Source organism: Micropterus salmoides, unplaced genomic scaffold, assembly GCF_014851395.1.
Source record: "Micropterus salmoides isolate LMB-PRFRI ecotype aquatic unplaced genomic scaffold, ASM1485139v1 Ms_hic_scaffold_19, whole genome shotgun sequence".
NCBI lineage: Eukaryota > Metazoa > Chordata > Actinopteri > Centrarchiformes > Centrarchidae > Micropterus > Micropterus salmoides.
In genome coordinates, this window is record NW_024041039.1 from 7926032 (window position 1) to 7942661 (window position 16630).

At 36.9% G+C, this 16630-nt stretch overlaps 1 protein-coding gene across 2 annotated transcripts in view; it reads left to right on the forward strand.

Annotated features, from left to right (window-relative positions):
• Positions 1-2186: 2186 nt before the first annotated feature.
• Positions 2187-16630, forward strand: part of vps39 (VPS39 subunit of HOPS complex) — a 29641-nt gene continuing 15197 nt past the window's right edge. Inside the window, exons 1-15 of one of the 2 annotated variants that reach the window (XM_038728537.1) lie at positions 2187-2785; positions 3656-3721; positions 3835-3899; positions 4617-4659; positions 4821-4915; positions 5886-5984; positions 6100-6192; positions 6981-7164; positions 10322-10442; positions 11166-11286; positions 11577-11706; positions 12380-12522; positions 12703-12843; positions 14382-14523; positions 15771-15857. In XM_038728537.1, coding sequence (XP_038584465.1) covers positions 2713-2785; positions 3656-3721; positions 3835-3899; positions 4617-4659; positions 4821-4915; positions 5886-5984; positions 6100-6192; positions 6981-7164; positions 10322-10442; positions 11166-11286; positions 11577-11706; positions 12380-12522; positions 12703-12843; positions 14382-14523; positions 15771-15857 — 1603 coding nt within the window. In that variant the 5' untranslated portion in view covers positions 2187-2712. The remainder of the gene's footprint in view (positions 2786-3655; positions 3722-3834; positions 3900-4616; positions 4660-4820; positions 4916-5885; positions 5985-6099; positions 6193-6980; positions 7165-10321; positions 10443-11165; positions 11287-11576; positions 11707-12379; positions 12523-12702; positions 12844-14381; positions 14524-15770; positions 15858-16630) is intronic. The other variant, XM_038728538.1, reaches the window with a different exon arrangement.

The window sequence follows — 16630 nt, forward strand, 5'->3', positions numbered from 1 at the left end:
AAACACACTACATCTGTGTTTTAAAGATTCTCGTGTTAACTGGAACATGCAGTACTGCTCTGGGCTGGGAGAATGAAACTCTTTCAAAGCCAAGTTAATACTATTGTAAACACAGTGTCGTCAGAAGTATTCATTTTGTACACATGAGCATTACACCAGATCACTCCTCTGAGATATTGTTATTTACACAGAACAGTTAAAGCAAGTGAAAATATGATTGTTTGGTCCTTAGTGAGTGGGGAAAATGTCTGACTCTTATAAAAAATATTGTCCAGACCTGTTCTCATGCAGAAGCATAGACTGTGCAGAAGTAGTCATAACTCTAAACATAAGGATGTTTTTTTTTTTATTTCTATAAAAAGTTAAATTTTGTAGCATTTCACAAAGCAGTGATTTAGGGCCACTTCATGTTGTAAACTTTTTTAGATATTAAATCACAAAACCCAACGATTGGCCTCAAAGATGTGGTTTGGGCCTAAATTTAGATATACATGTAATTTACTGTATGTATGTAAACATTTCTCACTACACCTCCACTAATTAGGTCAGAGTACAGAAGCACAGGGTAGTTTAAAACATATATATATATAATGCACATGCTTAATCTTAATTTCAGATTTTTTTGAGCCTATCCCATTCACACTGCAAAATAATCTCGCCTTATTTGGCAGAATTATATCCCTGTCCTTGTGCAACCTACTGTAGTATGTGTGAATATTTTAAATTACTTAATTTATGGGGGGGGGGGGGGGGGGTTCAAGTCTTGTTGAGGATATTTTATTTTAAAGAGACACTAAACCCAATTTCTGAATGTGAGTCTGCATTGTAATGTGAAGCTGATGATATTGTATGGCTTTTTGCATATGTGCTGCAAATAAAATTTATATTGAAATTTGGTTATAATGTCAGTTTTGTGTATTTAAGTAGGTTCCTATTATTAAGCATATTGTTTTTTTATATAATTGTTGCTAATAGATGCTACACATTGTTAGTTTTGGGTGGCTTAGACTGTTGTGAATTATTATTATTATTAACAACAATAATAATGTACCTTTTACTGTACAACTGAAAATTCCTTGTTATCAAAAGTAATTTTTTTGTATATTAAAATAACATGAAATTGATCAGAAATACAGGGTAGATTGTTAATGTTATAAACCAGTGGCAAAGAACAAGGCAGTTTCAGCCCTATTCTTTTCTTTTTACTGGCCGATCTGAGATAAGGCTATTCTTTGCAACTCTCTCTAGAAGGACCAGCATCTTCATTTCTCAGACCGAGAATAAACTGACCAGTTTGAGAAGAAAGTTATTTGTTTCTGGCCATTTTGAGCCTGTAATAGAACCCACAAATGCTGATGCTCCAGATACTCAAGTAGTATAACAAAGGCCAGTTTTGATGTTTCATTAATCAGCACAGAAGTTTTTTAAGATGTGCCACCATGATTGCAAAAGGGTTTTCTAATGATCAATTAGCCTTTTAAAATGATAAACTTTGATTAGCAAACACAACATGCCACTGGAGCACAGGGCTGACGGTTGCTGATAATGGGCATCTGTATGCCTCTGTAGATAATCCATTACAAATCAGCCGTTTGCAGCAACATTAGTCATTTACAATATTAACAATGTCTACACTGTATTTCTTATCAATTTGATGTTATTTTAATGGTCAAAAAAACAAATATATATAAAATTATCAATTTGATGTTATTTTAATGGTCAAAAAAACAAATATATATAAATATTGTAAAACAAATACAAGTGCCCACAAACCTTTGAACGATAATGTATACTGTATGTATCTTAAAACAACTTAACCATTACAAAAACATTAGCAGAAACATTAAAGTGATTTAAAAAGACAAGACATACTGAAAACAAAACAACAAATATAAAAGAAGGAAGTGTAATCAGGAATTAAAACCAAGTATTTTTATGATTTGATGCACCTAAGTGCTTTCTAAAAAAAAATGGAGGTAAAAAAAAATCTCTAATGTTTCAATATCACACAGACTGTACAGCAGTTTCCAGTCTTTATTTTCGACAAGTAAATGATTGTTTTTAAACCTCCATGAATAAAAGTGTATAAAAATAAAACTGTATGGCTGAAACTACAAATTTAGTCAAGCTGTACCTTTAATGAGTTCCTCGTGAGTGTACTGACTTCTGTCACGTGCCTGTCAAACCACATTCTCTCGCGCAGCCGTCGTCAACACAGCTGAGGAAGTATCAAGAAGCTAACCTGGCTAACGAAAACTAACCGCTACGGCCAATGCAGCGGTTACTGTTTGTATTAAGTTAACTGAAGGTTGTGTTTGTCTTTTACCGACAAAGTGATTGACTGCCTTTGTTCAAGTTTCAGCCAGCATGGAGTGAGAGGGAACAATGTTTGGGAGCAGAAGTCGTTGCTTGCTAACTTCTAAGCTAGCAGGCTAACAACCAGCTGTTGTTTTGGTCGGAAAGCTAGGTGGCTAACAAGCCAAACTGCATAGCATTACAAAAGTGTGCGATACCAGGCGTACCAGACAAGATTTCCTCATTGCCTGTCGAAACACGGAACTGCTCAGTCGGTTAATGGCGATACATAAAGGCGTACCATCCTGACAGATTTATCAGCGGTCAGTCGGTCAGCTGTTGCCCAGCAGGCGTCAACTCCGTGTGGGATTGATCCATCAGTGCCGTCTGTAATTGAATCAGCAATATTGCTTCAAGATGCATGACGCATATGAATCAGTGCCTATTTTGGAAAAGCTTCCCCTTCAAATTGACTGTCTTGCTGCCTGGGGTAAGTTGTTGACACTTGTTTGTTGTTTATATAAAAGGGAGAGTCCAGATTTATCAACATGAGGACTTAAGTCCAATAAATGTACCAGATGTAGCCAAACAGACCTATTTTCATCTGCAGTCACTGGTTGGTTGATAGCATAACAGACAGTACTGTAAAACTTCAATTAAAATCCTTGTCCTAATTAGACGCCTGTCCCTTTTCCTGGCCTGGTTTGGCTACTCATATTGATAAATAAAAACAGGTCTCAATTAGAAGTTTTCTGGATTTATACAACCTCTGAAAGCCCATTGGGTCACTTGCTTGAGCTAGCTCTAAGCTGCTTAGATTGTGCATACAAATATAAATGTTTAAACATTTGTCAGTATGGACATGCTACACATCATTTGATCGGTTAGATTCTCCACAATTGAATTGTTTATTTCAATGATCACCAATATATTATTCATTCAGATTTACAGGCATAGTAAAGGCCTGCCCCAAATATAGGCAGGGTGAGTCCAGTGATTTAAGCAAATAAAAGCTTGGGCGATTAATTGATGTTTTACGTATTAAAACATACACAGGCTCATAAGTACAACACAGAACACAGAAACATAGATAATGCAACAAAGCATGAATCGCTTAAAAAGAGAGCACATAAGCAGAGACATAATTACACAAGCACAAATATGATGACACATAAAAGACATCAGCATAAATACACAAACAATTCGTAAAAACAATGATGGAGGCACTACTTTATGTATAGTGCGATATGTTTATGCAACTTTTTTATTCTTCGACACTGGTCCCTCTAGGTGTGTATTAAACTTAAGACCGCATCATTTGAACTGTCAGAACCTTACTCTTCAGTTTTTCTTCCCACAGAGGACTGGCTACTTGTGGGAACAAAGCCAGGACATCTTCTTCTCTACCGAATAAAGAAGGATGCAGGTAGGAAGAGCCAAGGGGATGTGGGATGCAACTGATTCCTTTGCAGTCCTTCTTACTGTTGCCCGCATCAAATAAAAGTTAGTCATTGATAAACATGTCTCTTTTCCCCTTAGGCACCAACCGGTTTGAGGTAACACTGGAAAAATCCAATAAGAACTTCTCCAAGAAGATTCAGCAGGTAGATAAGACTGCAGAATGAGGTTTAGGATAACCCCAGACTAATTTCTGCACAAATCAAAAACACTGTGGGGAAGATGTCTGGTGAGGGAACTCAAGCACTTTCAATGTGTAGTACTACATTCTGTATTGCCCTGTTATAATTAATATTCGGACTGTCTGATCTAAATTCGGCTCTTAATTGCCAATGGCATACTCCCTCTCGTGGAATGAATCTGGAAATCCCACACATCTGAAGACCCATCCACATGCCAACTTACATACCAAAGATGATTAATGTGATTGGGATGATTTCAAATTGTGTGGTTAAAACCTCTCATGCTTACAGAGAGCCCCAGGCAAAGTGGGTGAAACAGCTGAGCTCTAGTTTTTTTTTCATCCCAGGTGTGATGTATTGTTAAAGAGGTCATATTGTGTTTTATGCTTTATTGTTTCATATATATTTTTTGTACATGTAAGAAGTTTCCAAAGTGAAAAAACCCAAACAGTGCGGTCAACACACAGGGTGAAAAGAGGAGCTGCAGCAATGTGCAGTATGACAAAAATATGGTGTTTTTTGAAAATGAAACCATGTAAACCTGTTCAGCTACAACCTCTAAATAAAATTATGAACCTGAATATGCATAATGTGACCACTTTATCGTCCACATGGGTGCCTGGTTGTTCTTGGAGTAATTTGTTTCAAACCTTTTATTTGTGTTTCTTACTCTTTCCACAGCTCTACGTTGTCTCACAGTACAAAATACTTGTCAGTCTTCTTGGTAAGTTTCTCTCCCTAATTAATAAATAGATAATAATTAAAAAGAACATACTAGTTAGGCAAACCTTTTCAGCCTTGAAACTGCCAATATTTTTGTGTATTGACACAAAACATAGCATTCATCTATTAACAGATACAGAGTAATCTTTTTTTCTCCTGCAGAAAACAACATCCACGTCCATGACCTCCTGACCTTCCAGCAGATCACTGTGTTGTCCAAAGCCAAAGGAGCCACGCTCTTCGCCTGTGACTTGCAGGTTGATTACAATCCCCTTGCAGTTTAGGATTTCAGGCACTGTTCCAGCAGTATTATTACTGTACAGTATTGCTATCATATTCATTGATTTGAATTATTCCCATTCTAAATCTTTCTGCTGAGAACAGTTTTCACCTAGACAGGATGTACAATGTTGTAATTATACAGCTATAAGTTAGTGGACTGGTTAAGAGAAAAGGCAGATGAGTAGAGCTGTTTTATGACCAGGGATTCAGTTTTATCAAATGGCTTTGAGTTGGGTCATAAGCAGTGTTTTTACATGTCTAGACCAATTTGCTGGAACTCTTTTAGCGTTTTGAATATGTGTTTTCTACGTTACAGCCAGCCTTTTAATTTTTGCAATTAATTAAAAAAAAACCTTTAAAGGATTAATACAGCTAATCCATAATATTTATTACATTTTTAGTAATGCTTGAATTAACAAAAGCAAATAAAGAGCAGGAGACTTACGAGTAGTTACAATCCTACATGCAGACGCAATGCATGTCAAGTTCATTGTATTTCCTTAGGCTGAATCAGCATATCTTACTTGCTGCTGCCTCCCACCAGCACATAAACACACTACACTTTTTAAACCAGCCCCCTATTTCAGAGACATATCCTTGACAAGAATAAAAAGCGATGTGATGATATCATTGTGATGGATTACCAAGCTCAAGCATGTGTTAAGTTTCTGTTAGCTGATTTTTTTTACTGTATTAAATTCAGTTTGGAAACACATTTAGATATCTATACAACAATATGTTTTGTTCCACAGTAATGTAAGATACACACAATTTGCAGTAAATGGGCTAAAATATACAAAAATGTGTTGTGATTCCCTTAAAGTTTTATGGCACAGTCAAAGACAGTCATAACAATGATTTTTTTGTTTCCACATTTCTGTGTTATACTTGTGTTTTCCCTGATTTGAAGTCATGAATTGTATATTTTGTCTATTTTGTCCTCAGCAAACCAGCTCTGGAGAGGAAAGGTTGAGAATGTGTGTTGCTGTAAAAAAGAAACTCCAGCTGTATTACTGGAAAGATAGAGAGTTCCACGAACTGCAGGTTAAAAAATATATATATTTGAGATGTGACTCACTGCAGTATGATCCAAGCTTAGTCTTTTTTTCCAACCCTTTGACACATTAAGACATTGTAATGTTTTCTTTTTGTCTGTCAGGGGGACTTCGGTGCTCCAGATATTCCAAAGTCCATGGCTTGGTGTGAAAACTCCATATGTGTTGGTTTCAAAAGAGACTATTACCTCATTCGGGTATGTGCCACAGAAAAGGAGAACACTTTCACAAGTTTCATTCAGCTTTACTTATAAGTTGGTACTTACAACTTAAAGTGATACTCCACCCATAATCTACCTTTTGAACATAAAAACATTGTCCCTTGTCGATATGCAAGAAGGCTGTGAAAAGGTTTGTAGTGTGTTTCTTAACAGAGAAGAGAGGCTGTAGTGACAGTTTTTCATCGAAGTATGAAACATCCATAGAAACCATTTAAACCATGGCTGCAGCAGAATTCACTTCTCCACTCTCAGGCTCAGTTTTTGTCATGTTTTGTCATATTGCTAAAATCACTGTATAAGTCTCGGTCTTCAGCAATTCATGTGTACCTTTTGGACTTGGCTGGACTTCGTCATGACTCTTTTATTCTTTGTGAAGGGGCAAACTACAAACATTTTGAAGGTGCCTTTCAAGTATTTCATTGACAGGTTTTGGAAGGAGTATGACTTTAAAATTATCTTTTTATATCGCTTCTGAAAAGTTTAGAAGCAGGCTGTTTATATAATTAGTTCCTGTCTGTTTTATTGTCCTTAAATTTATTTGTGTGTTTATTTTGGGCTTCTTTCTTTGTATTTATTTCTCTTGTTATTCTTATTATCAACGAATATTTGGTAGTGTTATTGCTAGTTTAATCATCTTCTCTGTAATGTTGTTTTATTGCTTGTCTAAAGTACTTTATAATTGACCTTACAAATGAAGTTTGTAAGATGTTATTAATAAGTTCTATATCTTCTGACTCACTCGCTCTATCTCTCCTGTCAACCAGATGGATGGCCGTGGCTCCATCAAGGAGCTCTTCCCCACTGGGAAACAGTTGGAGCCTCTGGTTGCCCCACTTGCTGATGGGAAGGTGGCGGTTGGTCAGGATGACCTAACTGTAGTTCTGAATGAAGAGGGCGTTTGCACTCAGAAGTGTGCCCTGAATTGGACAGACATCCCTATAGCAATGGGTAAGAAAGAGCCACAACAACTAATACTATGAAGACATTTTCAAATTCCTCTGTTTCTACACTTACTGTAGTTATTTTTATTTAGCTGTGTCCATTTTCTGCGACTAGTTTGTAGTTTGGTGTTATATTTTTGCTTATATGCAAAAGCTAATACGTACCCAGTCGAAGTTGCTGTTTCTATCCTTTTATGACTCTTGATGTCTTTGCTAGAGGTAACTTGTGTTGGATATCAGTAGGAACTGACAGCAAAGTCAGAAGGACACACGCATGCTGAGTAACGAGCCAAAAATCCACCCCAGCTCTCTATGTGGGTTAGTCTTCCAGATAACACTGAAGGTGTTCAGCCAAAATGTGTCACCCCTGGCAGTCGATTTCACTCAGGAACACAATCAGCTTAATTTCTTTGTTATGCTTTGTTATCAGACTTTCTAAACCATAAAACCTTCAAATAAAGTCACAGCATTAGAGTTTTTAGTATCTCAAAAGTTGATTTTGCTGTAAATTATTACACTAGATGCAATTTTATTGTCATTGCTCAGACTACAAGTACTGGACAACAATATGCAGTTTAGCATCTAACCAGAAAGGAAAAATCAGTTAAATTCAGAGTAATGTACATATGTATAGAAGTAATATATAAATAACAGTGAGGGGTAGATATGTATGGTATGTTATGTATTGTATTTTACGTATGTATACAGTTTTAACAGTACAATCAGTATGAACAGAGTTAAATAAATACACCAGGATATATACAACATGAGCAGCGGTTACAGCGGGCATGCAGGTATAAGAATAAACCTATAGTGCAGGTATAAGTAAGAGTGATGCTATTAGTAGATATTAGTAGACATATACAGAATAAACAGCTGGATCTGTGGTGTAAACACTATAGGTCAGATATGTACAATATAAGTATTATAAATATGAATACACTAAAGGGTAAATAAATACAATAGGGAGTTCCCTCTCCAATTTCAAAGATCATTATCAGAGCTATATTGAGCCCGATCCGATCCTTTGTTTTATGTCAGCTTCCTGTCACACAGATGTTTTTACTTGTGAAGCGTTCATCGAGAGCAACGCAACAAGAGCAGCCATCCTTAGCTCTTCACTGTTTGTCTCTCCTCCACTCTGCTGAGTTGTGTGTGTGTGTAAGCGCAGACGCTGAGCCACACCTGCGGGGAAAGCACACACCATGAACTACAGCAAAACGCAGTATGAGACTGAATGAGTATATATGTTATTTTCCTAATTTATGTGCACTCTGTTCATTTTAGCTCAATATGAGACACTCCTGCGTTTTGCTGTCATCTAAATGGTGCATGATGTTTCACTGCGGGTGAGGAGAAACTAGCACTGCAAGTTCACCGTTAGCCCTGTGAGCAAAAAGTAAAAATAAACAGTTAATTCCGGTAACTCAGGCAAAGTCTGCTCTGAAGCATCAAACACTGGAGGACCCTTTAAAAATAGAAATAGAAAATAGAAATGGAAAATCCCTTGAGACAGCGACAAGGCCAAAAGGATTATTTTCATTTATTTTATTTTGTAAAAGAAATAAAATTGAGGAACAGCTTGAACGCAGGCATTTTTTTCTTAATGCAATGCAGAGCTTTTCAGTTGTACATTGTTTTACGTCTAATTGGAATTCTTTCAGCACAAGCATGAGCATCATCTGAAATGAATCTCCTTCCTCTTTGGAGAAGTTTCAGTACATGTTCTGTTAGCTAATAGCCTGATAGCTAGCTAATAGTAAGCATTTATGGATCTGTATAAAGTATTCAGTATGCTACTATTTGATTACACTGACTGGTTAAGAAATGTTATGTATGTTGACTATGCCTGTGCCTAAAAGTACAGTTTATTCTATTCTTTATACTGGTTGAGCAGGGTTTTTTTTTAATAGCAGTAAGTGGATATTAAAACAAATACCTGATGAAGCTTTTGGCGTCAATACTGCCATTGTTTTGCCTGTTGTTGTCATCCAGCTGCTGTCTGTCTTTTCTTTTCTCTTCTTTAAGCTTTCCTTCCCCTGTCCAAAGTCTTTATTTCCACTCTGACCTGTGCTGCTGTTTTCCACATGTCAAAAGAGGAAACATCAGTTTAGAACAGCATTGTTATCCCGTGACTAAGACACCACAGGTCTGGGTTACTAATGAGCTTTGTGACAGAAGTGATGCAGATGAGTTCTCACGTTGTTTTAAATGCTGCTCTTTCTGCGCACATGGGATGCAGACAGGGACAATATGAAGGGGGAAATGAAGCCTCCAAGCAGTGCTTTCATACAGTTTGCAATTTCCTTGTTTTGATATAGTCAACATTGTGGCTTTGGCGCGCATTAGCTAAAGATGAGTGCTGGTCACTTTAAAATATATCTAGCGGACCGTCCTAAATGTTTATGGCTGGAGCAGAGGGCCTCCGCTCTGCCCTGTGGCTGTAGTCTGTCCCATACCCAGATCCCAACCTCAGACCTGTCTAGAGAGCGGTCTCCAGCTGGATTTCCTGCTTCATTAGCCTCAAGGGTTCACTCCATAATCACAGCTGAGGCACCTGTTCTCAAAACTGAGAGTTTAGGCTGGGTGGACATAAAAACTCTCAAACACAAAGTGTTTTAAATGATTACTGGATCAACAACTATTCCATCAAAAATTTTGAAAGTAAATATGCCATCCATTCACTGGTTCCTGCTTCATCAATGGGTTCACTACTTCTGTTCTCTGTTTTTATATCATTGTAAAATAAAGACTGTTTGTCAAACAAAATAAGCATTTTGAATATATCATGTTGGCTTCTGGGAAATTATAGTGGTCATTTCCTTGTATTTTATAATCATGTTAGAGATGACATGTTAGAGACTAAACAATTGATTGAGACAATATATAGAAGATTGGGTAAGATGATGAAAGAAAGAACAAATAGTCTTTTGACTTCTTAATGTTGGAATGACACTTTTAGAGCCAAGTATATCGACACTGCAACAAAATATATTGTTTATATTGCTAACTGCAACTTTGCTGGTTTGTTTCCAGCTAATATATATATTCATTTTATAAGTATTATTTTATTTCACAAAAATATCTGGCTGTGATGTTTTTGTGACACCTCTGCTTTGGTTGATGTGCACACAACACTCTTGCCTTTTTTCAAATGTTCTCAGAGCACCAGCCTCCATACATCATAGCTGTTCTTCCTCGGTACGTGGAGATCCGGACCTTCGAGCCAAGGCTGCTGGTGCAGAGTGTGGAGCTCCAGAGACCTCGCTTCATCACTTCAGCAGGGTGAGGCAGTCCTCTGTGAATTTTTGTTGTCTAATTAATTAATTGTCAAGGGACTTTTTGGACAAATTGCAGTTACAATACCTAATTCTGACCAAACTGTAGTACAAACAGATTTTGTGGACGTTTACTTTTAATGGACACATCTGACCTTTTACATCACACTGGCCGCACTGTTGTACCTTTTTAAAAAAAAAAAAAATGTGTGAATGTTGATTATTTTATTTTTTTTACATTTTCACATATCAAATGGTGTGAAAAATGGTAATTATTTGAAATATTAATGATGTCTTGTTATAACAACATACCAACTTATACCACTATAACAACTTACCATGTTATAAAGATTGCTTGTTTTAATGAGATATGTTGATTTTGTGTGAAGTGAAAGTTTCTTGATATAACAAGATAAGATGATTTGCTGTTATAACAAGAAAATGTTCTTAAAACTGAATATGTAGTAACAACAAGTATGGCGGCATCAATACGGTGCAGTACTGCAGTTTTTTAGGTAAACAAAAGCCTGCAGTTATTCCCAGCTTAAAGTTATAGATTCGATAATAACCACTCTTGTTCCTTTGAATAATATAATATTGAACATAATGCAACATTTGCCTCTTTCAGTTCTCCTGGTTTCTATTTCTCATGATGATACTGATGATGTCTGTTTGCCCTTACAAAAAAAACACTTACATTCATCTTGTTTTTTCCTCATACCTTTCTCAGGGCAAATATTGTGTACGTTGCCAGCAACCACTTTGTGTGGCGCCTTGTGCCCGTGTCAATAGCCAGCCAGATCCGACAGCTTCTTCAGGACAAGCAGTTTGAACTGGCTCTTCAGCTTGCGGTGAGCAGCAGAACTACTCACTTAACTGTTAAATCTTGTTATTAAATTACTCAAGATTTAATTAGTGCTGCAGCGCAGAGGATGAAATTAAGATCAGTTATCTTGATGAGGAGCTGTACGTTGAAACAGTAAAATGCTCACAGCTTTGTATGTTATGGTCAGTCTATCTAGCAATCTCTTTTTCCTGGGGGATTTCCAAGAATTAAAAAAAGCCTTCATGTGCTTTTCAACTGTTGATGTTTTCTGTAGCGTGATGAATTTTTTTTACTTTTCCTTTTTTTTTCTGCCAGAAGATGAAGGATGACTCAGATGGTGATAAGAAGCAGCAGATACATCACATCCAGAATCTCTATGCCTTCAATCTGTTTTGCCAGAAGAGATTTGATGACTCCATGCAGGTGTTTGCCAAACTCGGCACAGGTAAAGCTTTCCTCTGAGTGGACACAAATTTGAAAGAAAGAGTCTGACATGGATCAAATTGTACTTGTTGCAATATTCATTTGTTTTAACCTGTAACGCATGGCTACTATTCACTACATAGGACTCCAAGATAGGTGCCCAGTAGCTTAAACATCTTTGAAGAAAATAGTTTGTATTATTTTGAACTTTGATGAGGTGAACATATTTGTCCCAGTGTGACATCACCCATTTTGTTCTCATGGCCTGTGTTTATGTATCGCAGCCTAATGAAGGTGAATCTGGTCATAATTTTATCACATTTATTCTGGCTACTTTTTATTTCTTTCTCTCTTCTTGAACTCATTAGACATGTGTTGCTTGTTGTGTATATTAATGTAAATATTTTTATTCACATTTGACTTTCATGTGTAATTATGTGACATCATGTGTCTGTGAGAATGTATTCCAAAATGCTGACAGATTTTTCCTTGCTCTAATGAGCTTTTGATTTCAGGTCTGGGCAACTAAAGTTTCTGGGTTGGTTTTTGTTTTTCGGTATATGTTGTGGTTGTTTTTTGTTTGTATAAACTCTGTCCTCAGATCATTTTTGCTCTTTAATCAAAAGGTTAATAAAGAAGCTCAAGTATCATATGTGGAATAAAGTACAACAAATTCCCCCTCTTGCGTTCTGCAGATCCCACCCATGTGATTGGGCTATACCCAGACCTGCTTCCAGCAGACTACCGCAAACAGCTGCACTATCCCAACCCTCTGCCTACTCTGTCCGGGGCAGAGCTGGAGAAGGCTCATCTTGCTCTCATCGATTACCTCACCCAGGTGTGTGTGTATGATGTCGGTAAAACACAAATCCATAGATTTCATTTTGTCAGAACAACTTAAACTTTGAATGAGGCTCTACTTGGAGTAGAATTAACAAAAATAATAATAGCATATATAACTGGTGTAAATCAAAAGAGGTACAATATTAATAATCCACCTTTTGGGTTGTCCTTACAGAAACGCAGCCACCTTGTGAAACAGCTGAATGACTCTGACCCTTCTACAACATCTCCACTCATGGAGGGCACGCCCACTATTAAAAGCCGCAAAAAACTCCTGCAGATCATTGATACCACCCTGCTGAAATGTTACCTACATGTAAGACCCAGACTATCTTCCTTTTCTTTCTTCATGCATGTTGTGAGTTACCAAATGGAGAAATGTCTGTCCAATCTGCCAGTTTTTTAACAATAGTCATTACTTGAGATGAATAATTTGTCACAATAATTTTTTCATTTTGTCTGTTTATTTACATGTATATATTCTTTTTTTTTTTTTAATGTACAATATGTAAATTGCAAGGGAATGTGGAGGAGAATTGCCTAAAAACCCTCCAGGGGCTTGAAAAGTGGCATTTTACAGAAAACATATTGCAGTAAATAATTACAGCAATGTAGTATGCAGAATTTGAATATATCTATCAAATAATTTTAGACACAGTAAAAATCAGAGACAGTTTAGCAGGGTACTTGACAACAATGCATCCCATAAACAATGAATCAGTCATAGTCATAAGAGACACACACATCAAGAACACTCATTCATAATACATGCAAGTATACACAAACACTGTTGTTAACAGACTAAGCGCATACACTCGTGATGTGGCTTAGAGTTTTCATAAGACAAAAAAGATTATAAACACAAATAATGAAAAAAGAAAAACATGTGATATTCATAACTGACCTTTAGACTTGTATTACAAAGGAAAATTGTATTTGGACCCAGCTTGTATGGCAGTCCACATAGAAGAAGTGACATCAGCTGAAAGCCGCTTGTGTCATACGTTTTGATTACCAACCCCCCCCGCAATTGTCAGTGAACCTACTCCAAATGTTGTATTTCATGATGAAAGTTGCGTCGGCTCTTATGAACTTGGCAGTCTCCACCATCCACTTACAGCAAAACGGCATGATTGATGTCACAAGAAAGTAATTCTCTAACACTCAGAGAAATTGGCAGCAACATTAGGCAGTTAACACTACCTCACACATAGCCGAATGGGTTCTATGTTATGCAGCTCATTAGTACTTCAAAGTAACAAAAGCAGAGCCGCAGTTACACAAGTACACAAGTAGTGTGAGTTTGACTCTCATGTAGGTGTAGTAGCTTCAGCTATGTGGGTCTGGAGTTTATTCAGGGAAGCAGATGCCTGGGCAACGACGCAAAACGTTTACCAAGCAATCTGTGTGTCAAACCTCATCTATGGTTAAAAAAAAAAAAAACTTGTTGGAATGAGATCAGATATAAGCATCTAAAGTAAGTTTCTCCACAGGAAGAGAAGCTTTTTGTGAGGAGAAAAACAGTCTCATTGCACTTCAAAGTCTTTCTGCTGCTTGTTCACGTTTAGATGAGCCACATTATGTAGGCATCCAGGAAAAATGCCACCAGGTGCTTCCCTTTGGAGGTATAATAGGCACTTTTTAATCAGAGGAACCCCTTGTGCAGACCCAGATCACACTGGCAGGGTAAACCTACAGCTGACTGGAGTTCCTCTATGACAATGTGAGCTTTTGATTGTCAAGCTTAAACTAATCAGTGAAGTCACCTGGAGTCTTTCGCTGAAACACAGCAGGCGCTTTACAGGATTGAATTAATTAATAAATGTCATCTGCTGCTATCGTCTGCCTGTTTAGACCAACGTGGCCCTGGTGTCCCCCCTCCTTCGTCTGGAGAACAACCATTGCCACATCGAGGAGAGCGAGTACGTCCTGAAAAAGGCCCATAAGTACAGCGAGCTCATTATCCTCTATGAGAAGAAGGGCCTGCACCAGAAAGGTAAGGGTCTGCTTGCTGGTCAGTCACCTGTGCTGCAAACCTGATGATCTAATTGTACTCCAGTGATATTGGGTTTACCATGGCAAATTCTGATACATACTTTTTACTTATGTGCACTAAAATGTATTTTCCCTGCAAACAATTGGTGTGCCATTTGTATTAAAAGCTAATTAAAATATTAGGTACGCATTTTGTGCATTTTCTGAATGCAAACAAAAGAAATTAAGTGATTTTTACTTATTTTTCATTTGTGATATAATAATTAACTTTAAATGGTGTGGATTTATGCACACCCTTCAGCTGTTGATGTGTCCGCTGGAAATATGGCATAATTTTTTTTGTTCGTTTTAATGAATTGTTAATTAGCTCCAAATTACCCAGATGTGACATTGATATGCTGCTTGCATATTAATGCATCATAATGTTTTAATGATATGATATAGGAAAATTACATTTGGAGAATCACTTTACAATGAAATGTCAAATGTGATGATGTTTTTTTTGTGGGAAAAGTGGGAAATTTATCATCAAGCAGCAGACAATCAACTGAATAATGACTGCGTTCAGTTTTATTTGTTAGAATGTGGTTTATCTGTTGCCATCCTCAGTATGACAACTGAACCCACAACAATAAAACACAATGAAACATCTGTTCCCAATTTTGCGTTCAAATTGGATGTTGAATTTGGGGTTTAGTATTTAAATGACGGATCACTTGATGCCAGACCTACATCGGCCTTTGTCAGCGGTCTCCTCATTACCTCCCAATTCAAATACAAGAGCCATTGTAAGCTGAATTGCTCCATTATGTTTAATTTCAAGAGGGACCAATTATGTGTAACAAAAACTGTACTCTGGACACAGTTTATCTCAGAGGAGGTTTCCTGCATGTGGGCGACTCGTCATCCTCGTAGATCAGTGCTGTCTTAATGTCATTTGGTTTCTGGCAGTATTCTGCGCCAGATTCTGTGCTCGCTGTGTGCGCGGCTCATTTTAATCGGCCCTGCTGCAATTTGTGTTTGTGATGTCAGGCAGCTCGAGTCTACCTCTCTTTATCTTTGCCAATTCAAACCAGCTGCTCTTGTCTACCAATTAACTCTGCATGTTCTTTATCCAATTTCTGTTGATAGAGGAATTATATAATGCAGTGCACACCCGAGTAGATGCTATTCTCCATCACTCAGACTTAACTCAAATTTTGCTCTTGCTCCCCTCCCTTTTCTTCAACCTTCCTGCCCCTCTTGAAGCTCTGCAGGTGCTGCTGGAACAGTCTACCAAGGCCAACTCTCCACTAAAGGGCCACGAGCGAACAGTGCAGTACCTCCAAAGACTGGGTAAGTATCACCGGCCAACTCGTGTCTGTTATAGCTTAGAAGTTGTCATCTCTGCTAGATGTGTTTAATTTGTTGCTGTGATTTTGGGAAAGCCTCTGAAAATACCTTCACCCTGATTGACTGTGGATTTTGGATGAAATTTATAGTCTGCATTCGGTTACATGTCAGGGTCTGCAGCCTTTCATATGTCAGGAACTGACTAAATGAGAGGTTCTTTGCACCATATGTGTCAGTATTTACTGTGTAACTCTGAATCGTTTATGTCTGTGCACCAGTGATGCCAGGGAAAATCCCTGTACTTACTGGGTACTTGGCAGTTAAAGGTTCTTTGGGTGTTTTTGTTAAATGTATCAGTTTCATATTAATTGTGACACTGTGATATAATGATTAGGTAATTTCAATGTGTCTAGTTGATTGAGTCCATGATGTAGATGATTAGATTGATTTATTTAGAATACCAGTTGTATTTTTAGTGCCGATGTTTAGTCTTAGTTTTAACCACTTTTCCTATTAAGCAGTATATTTGGTCACAAGGGGGATGTTGAAGGATCTACCACAAATAATTTTTTAATATGTAAGCATTACTGTCTTAAACCTTTATATATTTATATATTTATATATTATATATATATATATATATATATATATATATATATATATATATATATATATATATATATATATATATATATATATATATATATATATATATATATATATATATATATATATATATATATATATATATATATATATATATATATATTCATAAT